This window comes from Tachyglossus aculeatus, chromosome 21, assembly GCF_015852505.1.
Source record: "Tachyglossus aculeatus isolate mTacAcu1 chromosome 21, mTacAcu1.pri, whole genome shotgun sequence".
In the NCBI taxonomy this organism is placed as follows: Eukaryota; Metazoa; Chordata; class Mammalia; order Monotremata; family Tachyglossidae; genus Tachyglossus; species Tachyglossus aculeatus.
Window position 1 is genome coordinate 60,261,499 of NC_052086.1, and position 12,192 is coordinate 60,273,690.

General features: G+C 44.5%; 1 protein-coding gene across 2 annotated transcripts in view; it reads left to right on the forward strand.

The window, feature by feature from the left end:
* The window catches only part of IQCE (IQ motif containing E), a 70,790-nt gene that overhangs the window by 34,074 nt on the left and 24,524 nt on the right, over positions 1-12,192 (forward strand). For both annotated transcript variants that reach the window (XM_038763120.1, XM_038763121.1), the window contains 6 exons: positions 539-611; positions 923-972; positions 4,245-4,408; positions 5,622-5,677; positions 6,126-6,325; positions 11,358-11,459. In XM_038763120.1, coding sequence (XP_038619048.1) covers positions 539-611; positions 923-972; positions 4,245-4,408; positions 5,622-5,677; positions 6,126-6,325; positions 11,358-11,459 — 645 coding nt within the window. The remainder of the gene's footprint in view (positions 1-538; positions 612-922; positions 973-4,244; positions 4,409-5,621; positions 5,678-6,125; positions 6,326-11,357; positions 11,460-12,192) is intronic.

The following is a 12,192-nucleotide window of genomic DNA, read 5'->3' on the forward strand; positions in this document are numbered from 1 at the left end:
TTGATTGATAGACTGGAAGCTCTTTGGGGGCAGGGAACCAGTCAACCGACTTATATTAGGGCCTCCCAAGCGCTCAATCAGTAAGATAAAGCATAGTAAGTGCTCAATAAATACGACTGCCCTCTTTTCCACCCAGGAGTAATACTTCTCCTCCCTCGCTGACTCTTATACCCTTTGCCCTCCATCACAACTAGTCCCTCCTGAAACTTCCAGTGTCCCCTTCTCCCCCGTCACCCCACTGACCTTCCTAAGCTACTTTTTTGACCAAATTAAAGCTATTAGGTGTCAGCTCCTCCAAATCTACCTCTCCTCTCCGTAGCTACATTCACCCCCTTGTCCACCCTTATTTTTCTTGGCCCTCTTTCAAGAAGAGACCTACCCCCTCGACAGTGGATAGGATTTCATCCCTTCACTTAATATCAAATGGCATCTATGAATCTGTCTGTGCTGTTTCTATTACAAAGCCCATGGGAGTACTGGGCTCGGTTCTGCATAATCAGTACTGTGGAGGTAATTGCTTTTCCCTTGGATTTTTTAGCAAACTCCAGACAGATGTAAAGACAACTAACTTGGAAGAGATGCGGATTACTCTGGAGACTTACCACGAAGAGGTAGGTCTAATATGCGCCTTTGTCTAATGCAACAGGAGGCAGAAATTATGGAGTTTGAAAGAGGTTCTGATTCTAATCCTAGTAAATAAGAAAGGACCGAGTCTCCATTGTAATGGAGATTGTACCATTCTAGTTTCCTTTGGCAGGAGGTGAGAATTAGTTGCGGGAACTTGTCCGTTACTTCCTGAAACTAAGCAGTGCTCAAGATTCTGTCACAATGGACTTTCTCCAAGGAGATTTTTTCCCACGCTAGTTCTGTAGTTTGATCTGTTTTTAGCAATTCTTAATATTCTGATTTTGATATTTTATAGATCCGTCGTCTTCGGATTCTTCTGGCAAATTCTGAAGCTGCAGGAAGGAGGTATGTAAATCTTTTTAATGGCACATTTACGTGTACACATTGGTCCATGGTGCCTAAAATACTTGAACTGGAAGGAAACAGGACCTGCACTGCTTACTTTTGATCCCCAAGCTTTTAATACAGTGCTCTGTACACAGTGGGCACTCAGTAAGTGCATTCAGATTCATTCAGTCAGTCAGTCTTATTTATTCAGATTCATTCATTCAGTCGTATTTATGGAGCGCTTACTGTGTGCAGAGCACTGTACTAAAGCGCTTGATCTCCTGTGGTGTGGGAATTGTGTTCTTGCTGAACCTTATGTTAAAGAAAATCAATTTGAGTTGCATTGTAGTACCACTCTGAATTCAGAAACCCATACAGGCACCCAAATGTTTCTTGTAACACCCTTTTGCTCAGTACCCAGAAAGACATCAGAAGCGTTTCCTAATTCTAGCACTGCGTCCTTTTAAGAGGACATAGGGAAAACACACATCCAGGTAATATTGATCGATCATTTTCTGTAGGAAAATACCATGGAAACTGATGGTGAGTCCCTAACTTTCATAAGGCCATAATCATTATTAATGATAACAACTAGAATATCGTATCTAGATTCTTCCCAAGTTAGGTGTAGTCTCCATAATTGCTCGCCGATTGCTGGTTGTGTCTTGAACATTATGTGAGACCAGAAGAGCACCAATCAGTCAGTCAGTGGCGTTTATGGAGTACTCACTGAGTGCAGAGCACTGTACTAAACATTTGGGAGAGCACAATACAAAAATGTTGATAGATATGGTCCCTTCCCACAAGGAACTCTAGTCTAGTGAGGAAGACGGGCATTAATATAAGTAAATAAATTATGAATATGTACACAAGTGCTGTGGGGCTTAGGGTGGGGTGAATAACAAGTGCTCAAGGAGTACAGATCTGAGTGCATAGGTGAAGCAGAAGGTGTCGTGGAAAGAGCATGGGCCTGGGAATCAGAGAATCTGGTTTCTAATCCCTGCTCTGCCATTTGCCTACTTTGTAACCTGGGGCAGGGGACTTAACTTCTCTGTGTCTCAGTTTCTCATCTGTAAAATGGGGATTCACTCCTCTTCCTCTTAGGTAGCCTCTGAACCACATGGGGGAAAAAGGGACTGTGTCCAACCTGATTATCTTGTATCTACCCCAGCTCTTAGTACAGTGCTTGCTTCAGTGTTATTTCGGAATTGTAAGCTGTCATTCCATAATCAGACCTGTCATATTAAAGAAATTTAAGCCACCATTGGACAGTTTTATTTTTTCATTTTAGTTTCTCCAAAATAGAAATAAATCAGCCCAGGATAACTTTTTATTCACTACTTTCTTCCCCGCTGCCACTGGTAAATTACCTTTGTGATTGGTCCAGAGAATTAACCAGCAAGTTATAACAAGAGTAAAGCCACTGAGAATGGCAAGTCCTTTGCCTGGTTACTGTTTCTCCTCTGCAGTTTTTCCTATTTTCCTTTTTAAGGTTTTTTTCATGCAAACCTTGAACCGTCCAAAGCATTGCGAAACAGTGTCGCTTAGTGGATAGAGCACAGGCCTGGGAATCAGAAGGTCATGGGTTCTAATCCCAGCTCCAACACGTGTTTGCTGTGTGACCTGGGGCAAGTCACTTTACTTCTCTGGGCCTCGGTTACCTCATCTGTATAATGGGGTTTAAGACTGTGAGCCCCTTGTAGGGCAGGGACCGTGTCCAACCTGATGAACTTGTGTGTACCCCGGTGCTTGGAACGGTGTTTGACACCTAGCGTATAACAAATACCATAATTATTATTATAATCTCATAAGATCTTTCCAAGCATACCGGATGAATAATGAGCCCAATTCTGTGCCTACATAGAGATCCACATCTGAACTCCACAAAGGAACGCGAGCCCAGACATAAAAGTAGAGGAAAAATGTATTTTCTCCTTGCCAACAATTCATATACCTTATCCTTGCAAAGGGTGGGCATCCAAGGTAACGTAGCCCATTTTTTGCAGTGGCCTTGGGGACTGGCAGTGCCACTGTCCCATTCTCTCCGGAACACTTTCACTTGCTTTAGAGGCATTTTGAGGATGTAGTGGAGTTGGTGGGGTGTAGTGATTCTGTGGCTGAAACAAGCACATAAAATGGTGATTGCTGTCCCTGCTGTGCTTCCCGAGAGCATTTTCATGGACCTTATGGATGCGTGAACGGGAAGGTCAAGTTCAATAATAAAAATCTCAAAATAAAAATCTCAAAAATCTCCAGTCTCCTCAAAAATCTCCAGCAGCTACCAATCAATCTGCGCATCAGGCAGAAACTCCTCACCCTGGGCTTCAAGGCTGTCCATCTCCTCGCCCCCTCCTACCTCACCTCCCTTCTCTCCTTCTCCAGCCCAGCCCGCACCCTCCGCTCCTCTGCCGCTAATCTCCTCACCGTACCTCGTTCTCGCCTGTCCCGCCGTCGACCCCTGGCCCACGTCATCCCCCGGGCCTGGAATGCCCTCCCTCTGCCCATCCGCCAAGCTAGCTCTCTTCCTCCCTTCAAGGCCCTACTGAGAGCTCACCTCCTCCAGGAGGCCTTCCTAGACTGAGCCCCTTCCTTCCTTTCCCCCTCGTCCCCCTCTCCATCCCCCCATCTTACCTCCTTCCCTTCCCCACAGCACCTGTATATATGTATATATGTTTGTACATATTTATTACTCTATTTATTTTACTTGTACATATCTATTCTATTTATTTTATTTTGTTAGTATGTTTGGTTTTGTTCTCTGTCACCCCCTTTTAGACTGTGAGCCCACTGTTGGGTAGGGACTGTCTCTATATGTTGCCAATTTGTACTTCCCAAACGCTTAGTACAGTGCTCTGCACATAGTAAGTGCTCAATAAATACGATTGATGATGATGATGAAGGGAAAATTATAGTATCCAATTCAAGTCCTCTGGACTCTGCACCTTCCCTCGCGACAAAACAGAATTCTGACCACTTCTGGCTTCAGCGTTCAGTTTCACTCTCTGCCGGGTGTCTCTCGATCCCTGCCCGGAAATAGGTCCAAAAAAGTTGTCTGCAGCTTTTGATCAAAATTCCTGGATTAAACGTTAAACTTCCATGGCCAGAAGGTCATCCAATTACTGAATTTTCCCTTAAATGATTGCCTCGTTTACAAAGGCATTTTCTGATCTTACTCCTTCTCCAGTCTCCCTGTCGATTTATATTTGTGGAATATTTGCCGAATATTTATATTTGTAGAATAACCCCCGTTTAGTGTTTGTTTTATTTGCTTTGATTTTTCTCTCCCCTAGGTCCTCTCCAGAAAAATCAACCACACAGAAACAGCAGAAGACGATGAAGGCCGCCGTCATGCATTTAGCCAGGAATGTTAGAGAATTGCAAGATGAGAACCAGAGCTTGAAAGAAGATCTGGACAAAGTGCTGAGCAATTCTCCTATTTCCAGCAAAGCTAAAGGTATAGTCTCAAAAAGGCATCAAGAGAGGGAAAATAATAATAATATGTGTTAAGCTCTTACTATGTGCCAGGCACTGTACTAGGTGCTGAGGTGGAGACAAGCATATTGGGTGGACAGAGTCCCTGTCCCACATGGGCCTCACAGTCTTAATCCCCATTTTACAGATGAGGTAACTGAGGCACAGAGAAGTTAAATGACTCACCCAAGATCACACGGTAGACAAGTGGCAGAGTCAGAATTAGAACCCTGGTCCTCCTCATTTCCAAGCCCGGGCTTTATCCAATAGGCCACACTGCTCCTCAACTCTAAGTAGTTGTAATGGTATGTATTTATTAAGCACTTGCCGTATGCTGAACTCTGTAGTAATAAAATAAAATACCCAGATGAGAATTAGACATGGTCCCCTATCCCTCAAGGAGGCTCATAATCTGAAAAATTTTAATATTTGTTGCAGGTACTTTTTCCATACTCTTGCTATAGCACTTATGCACATATCCTTGTACTCTGTTGCTTCCCCTACCTGTAATTTATTTTAATGTCTATCTCCCCAGCTAGATTTTTAAGCTCCTTGAGGGCAAGGATTGTATCTACTTACTATAGTGTTCTCTCCCAACCACTTAGCATAGTACTTTGCACATAGTAAGCACTCAATAAATACCGTGGATTGATTATTACTAGTTGTATTTAGGTTTTCCTTTATTTGTAATTAATTTATGTCGGTCATCTCCCCTTTTGTCTGTAAGCTCTTTGAGGACAGGGACCAAACCTTTTCCTTCTTGTTTACACTGTAGATGCTCAATAAATACTACAGTATTTTTAGAAGTAAAAGACACAGCCCCTACCCTCAAGGAGCATATGACGTATTGGGGGAGAGGGAGATGCAGAATAAAATACAATGAACATTATGAACAGTGTCTACCCTACAGTGTAGGTTCAACAGGTCCCAGGTACCGGATGAAAGAGCTAATCTAATACAGATTTTACAGCGTTATATGAGTCGAGAAGAACATACTAAATGTAACCTCACAACCGCAAGATCAGATCTTTGCCTTTAATCATCCTGGTGTTCCGGAATGGTTCGAGGGAGAGCTTCAGTATTTGGAAATGGTCCCACCCTAAAGAAGCTTCTGAAGAAAAGTTTAGGGTCATGGAGAATTCTGTATAGATGTTTTCCCATTGGTACTCTTCATGGACCCCCTTTGTTTCTTTTAGGTTACCGTGACTGGAGCAAACAGAGGCTAGTGCGACGGATCTCAGAATTGGAAAAAGTAAGTGACCCGCCTTATGACATCACCATCATCGTCATTGCCATCGGTATAAAAAAAGCCGTTTTAAAGTCCACATTTGCATGATGGTCAAAGTACATCATGTAGTTAGGGCCCGTTTCATAAAGGGAACAATCAAACCCAAGAAAGGACCCAGAGTGAAAAACAGTGATCGGGAACATAACTAAAAGTAGGAATAAGTTCAAGTGCTGGGTATTACCGGTCAGGTGAACAATCAGAAAAAAAGTATACGGTCTGAGGTTACGGGACCACGACTTTGACTCAAAACTCCCAGTTTTTTAAGTAGCTAATCAGAATGTTGCCTCAAACCTTTCTCCCCGTCTCCTTGAGGCAGATTTCCTCATTTCACTTCGTCCTACCCGAGGCTTCTTCAAAAGGGTAAGAATAAAAGGGGAAATAATAACAAAAAAATGGGTGTCTTTGCTTCCAGAAAGTGGGTGAGCAAGAGAACACAAGATTGCAGTCTGTGTTTCGGGCCACATCAGCTCCCCTGGTTCAGTCTACTCCAACCACAGCGCGACCAGAGCAGAGGGGACCTGAGCCCTTTGAAGAGGGTCAGCGCCTCCGAGGGCTCGTGAAAAAACTGAAAGGAGAAAGGAAGGCATTGCAGACTCAGCTTGCTGAGAAAAAGTAGGTCTGTCTGTCCGTCAGAGAGGGAACTTTCATACTGCCTGTAAGGGAATTCTGCCGAATTAAGGGGTTCTGCTGGATCGGGAAAAAGTCACCTTAGTATTGAAGCTTCTTAAGCTTGCGCTTCCATTTACCGGACAAAGGGGAAGCAGCATGGCCTGAGAGTCAGGTGGACTTGGGTTCAAATCCCGGCCTCGCCCCGTGTGTGCTGTGTGACCTTGGTCAAGTCACACAGCTTCTCTACCCCTCAGTTATCTCATCTGAAAATGGGAATTAAGAGTGTGAGCCCCAAGTGGGACAGGGACTGTGTCCAATCTGATTTTTATTCATTCATTCAATCGTATTTATTGAGCGTTTACTGTGTGCAGAGCACTGGACTAAGCGCTTGGGAAGTACAAGTTGGCAACATATAGAGCCAGTCCCTGCCCAACAACGGGCTCACAGTCTAGAAGGGGGAGACAGACAGCAAAACAAAACACGTGGACAGGTGTCATCATCAAATAGAAATAAAGCTAGATGCACATCATTTTTTTTTCTATCTACCCCACTACTTGGAACAGTGCTTGGCACCTAGTAAGTGCTTAACTAGGACCATTGTTATTATGCAGGGCTTTGCTAAGGTTCTCTTGAACTATGGAAATGATTAATAATAATACTAATGGCATTTGTTAAGCGCTTACTATGTGCAAAGCACTTTATTGGGGAAAATGTAATATTAGCAGAATTGCATTAAAAACTCATTCAATAACATCGGTGTGCAGGAGAGGGCCCAGGTAATTTTTGTAGGCCTGTGGCGTGGCTCCAGGCTGAAACTCAGTTAATGGGAGAAGTAGTTTACCTTTTGGGTAATCTCACCAAGCACACAATCAGTAACTTCCATATGCTGCAGCCCCCAGGGCTGCTGGGCCAGAGCAGAGGGCCAGCCGTCACCAAAACCTGCCGGTCTCAGCTCCACAACATTGCCAAGATCCGCCCTTTCCTCCATCCCAACCGCTACCCTGCTCATTCAAGCTCTCATCCTATCCCGTCTGGACTACTGCATCAGCCTTCTCTCTGATCTCCCATCCTCGTGTCTCTCTCCACTTCAATCCATACTTCCTGCTGCTGCCCGGATTGTCTTTGTCCAGAAACGCTCTGGGCATATCACTCCCCTCCTCAAAAATCTCCAGTGGCTACCAATCAATCTGCGCATCAGGCAGAAACTCCTTACCCTGGGCTTCAAGGCTGTCCATCCCCTCGCCCCCTCCTACCTCACCTCCCTTCTCTCCTTCTCCAGCCCAGCCCGCACCCTCCGCTCCTCCGCCGCTAATCTCCTCACCGTACCTCGCTCTCGCCTGTCCCGCCATCGACCCCCGGCCCACGTCATCCGCCGGGCCTGGAATGCCCTCCCTCTGCCCATGCGCCAAGCTAGCTCTCTTCCTCCCTTCAAGGCCCTACTGAGAGCTCACCTCCTCCAGGAGGCCTTCTCAGACTGAGCCCCTTCCTTCCTCTCCCCCTCGTCCCCCCTCCATCCCCCATCTTACCTCCTTCCCTTCCCCACAGCACCTGTATATATGTATATATGTTTGTACATATTTATTACTCTATTTATTTTACTTGTACATATCTATTCTATTTATTTTATTTTGTTAGTATGTATGGTTTTGTTCTCTGTCTCCCCCTTTTAGACTGTGAGCCCACTGTTGGGTAGGGACTGTCTCTATAGGTTGCCAATTTGTACTTCCCAAGCGCTCAGTACAGTGCTCTGCACATAGTAAGCGCTCAATAAATACGATTGATTGATTGATTGATCATATGTTCTTTTTCTCATTACTGGCTTTCTCCCCATTTCCTCTGTTTCTCTCCTGACTCCATCCTTCTCTTTCTGCTTTTCTAGTTTTGTACCTTCCCACTAGCCCCACCATCCCACCCGGCAGTCACACACCCTCTTCCATATCTAGTACTAGATCCAGCGCAGAAACACACCCACGTACTGCAGCACTCATAGCAACAGCCAACTGCAGACAGTCATCTTCTCCACACCCCCCCTGAACACTTGACTCACACAAACGCCGTACATATGGCACACGTGCGTGCACGCATACAGACACACACACACCCCAGCGTCCCCACTCTCGCAAATAGTAAGTTCCCGCGTGCAAACAACAAAATCCATCTGCCTGTAGAGCTTGAGGTTTGATAGCTGTAGGGATGCAGGGATATGCCCGTAGTGAAGCAGAATCAGCGGAGCTGAAGCTAAAGTGGCCATCCCTTTGGCATGGAGAGGCAGAGAACAGAGAGTTTTAAGTTCCACTTTTCTGGTACCCTACAGCTGGTAACCATTTTGGTGTTGGACAGTCAAGATTCTGGGTCAGGTCCTTATTCCCGATCCCACTGCGAGGTTTGCCCTCAAAAATTCAGGGGCTTTGAGCATTTTTATCTTCTATTTTCAATCCTGCCACGGCAGCAGCCATTTTGGTAGTAATAATTATAATAATGATGGCATTTATTAAGTGCTTACTATGTGCAAAGCACTGTAGTAGTAGTAGTGTAGTAGTGTAGTGTAGTAGTAGTAGTTGTGGTAATTAGAGCTAGCATTTATTAAGCACCCACTGGATGTAATGCACTATACTAAGCACTTGGAAAACAGAGCAAGCAAGTGACTCATTCCTGCCTCCGAGGACCTTACATACTGATGAGGGAGGCAGAAAGGCATTTTTGAATAGAGTAATTAAAGTAAATAATTAAATGTATAACTGAGTAAATGAACTGACTTAAGTGCAGAGGATGGCTATACCATCCTCAGGGAGCAGAGGGTCTAGCACTCGTAAGATGTGAGAGGCGAGGGGGTCTGAAGCGCTCCTGATCCAACACTAGCCAGTAGCAAAAGTGGGAGACATCCCCTTCCCCGCATCCCCCCATTCCATATCCCCTTTATCCTTAGACCTTGGGCTGCATGGAGGGCAGGGACAGTGTCCGAACTGATTATATTTTATCCATCTCAGCAGTTCATACAAATTAAGTGCTCAACAAATATCACTATTAATAGTAGTAGTATTGTCATCCTGGCTTTTTCCACACCCTCCCTTTACCAGATTCAGATCTCCTTAAGCATATGAACAGTATGTGGATGGGTACTGATTCTTTGTTTTTTAGAGACATTTGTGTGAATGTTAGCTGTGTGCAAGTTTTAGCTGTGTGTGTTAGCTGTAAATGTGTGTTCGTGCATATGCTAGCTGTCGTTGTTGGAGGACGTGAAGCCATGCCTAACACAATACTTTCCTATTGCTTGCCTGTTCTTTGCCTACCAGGGTAGTTGGCTGGGTTTGGCCGAACTCATTTCCATCAACTGTTGTTAATAGCAACTCACCTCATTTTCCCTCCAGCTCCCACTTGCCTAATGAACTTTCCACCTTGCTCTGCATACCTGAATGGATTGTCAGCTATTTGGGCATAAAGTCACATTGAAGTAGCAAATAGTACCTAGGGTCATTAGCTTATCAATAATTGGTATTTATTGAGTGCTTACTGTGTGCAGAGCAGTGTACCAACCTCCTGGGAGAGTGCAATGTAACAGAGTTAGTAAGCCTGTTCCCTGGCCATAAGGAACTTACAGTCTAGAGGGGGAGGCAGACAATATAAATAAATAAGTAAATTATGAATATTTATATAAGTGGTAGGGGGCTGAGGGTGAGGTGAATTTGAAATGCTGAAAGGTTACAGATCTAAATACATAGGTGACGCAGAAGGGTGTGGAGGAAAAACCTCACAGCCTGTGCGTTATGTTTAAAAGGGTATGTCAGAAACAAGTTTATTATTACTAGCACTTCTTCCAGCTCTAGTAGGGAGAGGCGGCAGAGATTCTCCTTTTCATTCATTCATTCAATCGTATTGAGTGCTTACTGTGTGCAGAGCACTGTATTAAGCGCTTGGGAAGTACAAGTTGGGAACATATAAAGACAGTCCCTACCCAACAGTGGGCTCACAGTCTAGAAGGGGGAGACAGAGAACAAAACAAAACATATTAACGAAATAAAATAAATAGAATAAATATGCACAAGAAATAAAGTAGTAAATACGTACAAACATATATACTCCTGCTAGACAAGGCCAGCTCAATTTCAAGTAATACAGAGCTTCTTTACATACCATTGTAAAGCATTCATAATGATCAGAAGAATACATAGGATAGAAAGCAGTAAATCCCTCGGGCATTTTCTGTTCAGCCCCGGACTTGCTTTGTTCTAGGTGGTCTGATACTACTGATGAGCGTGGCCCGGGGTCTTGATTAGTTCAGAGGGGTCGTTTCATCATGTTTAGGATGTGTCGTAATGTGTTTGGCTCAGGTTGAGCTTGGCTACTCGCTTTGCGTCAATCAAATAGCCAAGCTATTTGAGTCAATCAATCAACTAGGCTTGGCTTGAGTAAACCAAGTCATCAGGCACACCCAGAGTGGTCAAGCAGACCTGGGGCCGAAGCAATTCAGAGGGGAAAGGTCAGAGAAAAAGGGGGGACAGATTCAGGGCCTTGACCGTGGTGCTTCCACAAGGGGAGAGGGGGGCTTAATCGGGGAAGACCTCTGGAGGAGATGCGACTTTAATAATGTTTCAAAAGTGGGGAGCGTGGTGGTCTGTCATATATGAAGGGAGAGGAGGTTCCGGGTTAGAGGGTGGGCACAGCGTCAGTGCCAAGGTAGAGAAAATCGAGCTACATTGAGTAAATTGGCTTCAGAGGAGTAGGCTGGGTTGAGGTAGGAAATCAGCAAGAAAAGGTAGGAGGGGGTGAGCTGACAGAGGGCTCTGTTTGATGCAGAGGTAGATGGACAACCACCGGAGGTTTTTGAGGAACGGGAAACATGGACTGAACCCTTTTTTAGAAAAATGATCTGGGCTGCAGAGTAGAACAAGAATTGGAGTGGGGAGAGACAGGAGGCAGGGAGATCAGTGGGGAAGCTGATGTGTCAAGGTGGGAGATGATAAGTGATTAAATTAGAAAACTATAACTGAGCATCTGTTGTAAAAGCACTGGGATTTTTCTGATTTTGAACATTCAGTTTGGAGATAAAGATGTTACTGGAGGCAAAAGCCGTCATGGAGAAGGAGCTGAAAAAGGAGAACAAAACAGAGAAAGAGAGAAGAAATGAAGAGTCGTTAAGGTAAGCTAAAATGATCAACATTCTTAGCGTACCAAGTTGATGTTGATATCCTTGAAGTCTTAATCCATAAAAGAGGGTGGTCTGATATTTAATAGGGAATTTGAACAGTGTTTTGCGTTTAGCATCATTAGAAGGACATGGGTTCCTGCTAATATTTAGTTCACAAGAACAGGGGATAAACAGGGGGGAGCCGTCTCCCCGCTTCCCCGCCTCTGCCCTCCTCCTTCACACCCAACTCTGACCTGGCCGGGCCTGAGAGTCAGAAGGACCTGGGTTCTAATCCCGCCCCGCCGCCCGTCTGCTGTGTAGCCCCTTCCTTCCTCTCCCCCTCGTCCCCCTCTCCACCCCCCCCCATCGTACCTCCTTCCCTTCCCCACAACACCTGTATATATGTATATATGTTTGTACATATTTATTATTCTATTTATTTATTTATTTATTTATTTTGCTTGTACATATCTATTCTATTTATTTTATTTTGTTAGTATGTTTGGTTTTGTTCTCTGTCTCCCCTTTTAGACTGTGAGCCCACTGTTGGGTAGGGACTGTCTCTGTATGTTGCCAATTTGTACTTCCCAAGCGCTTAGTACAGTGCTCTGCACATAGTAGGCGCTCAATAAATACGATTGATGATGATGATGATGATGATAAATAGTTTAGTCTGATATAGTGAAAACCAGAACTGAGTCACTTCTTTATAGACAAGATCAAATAAGGGAGCTGTGTGTTTAAG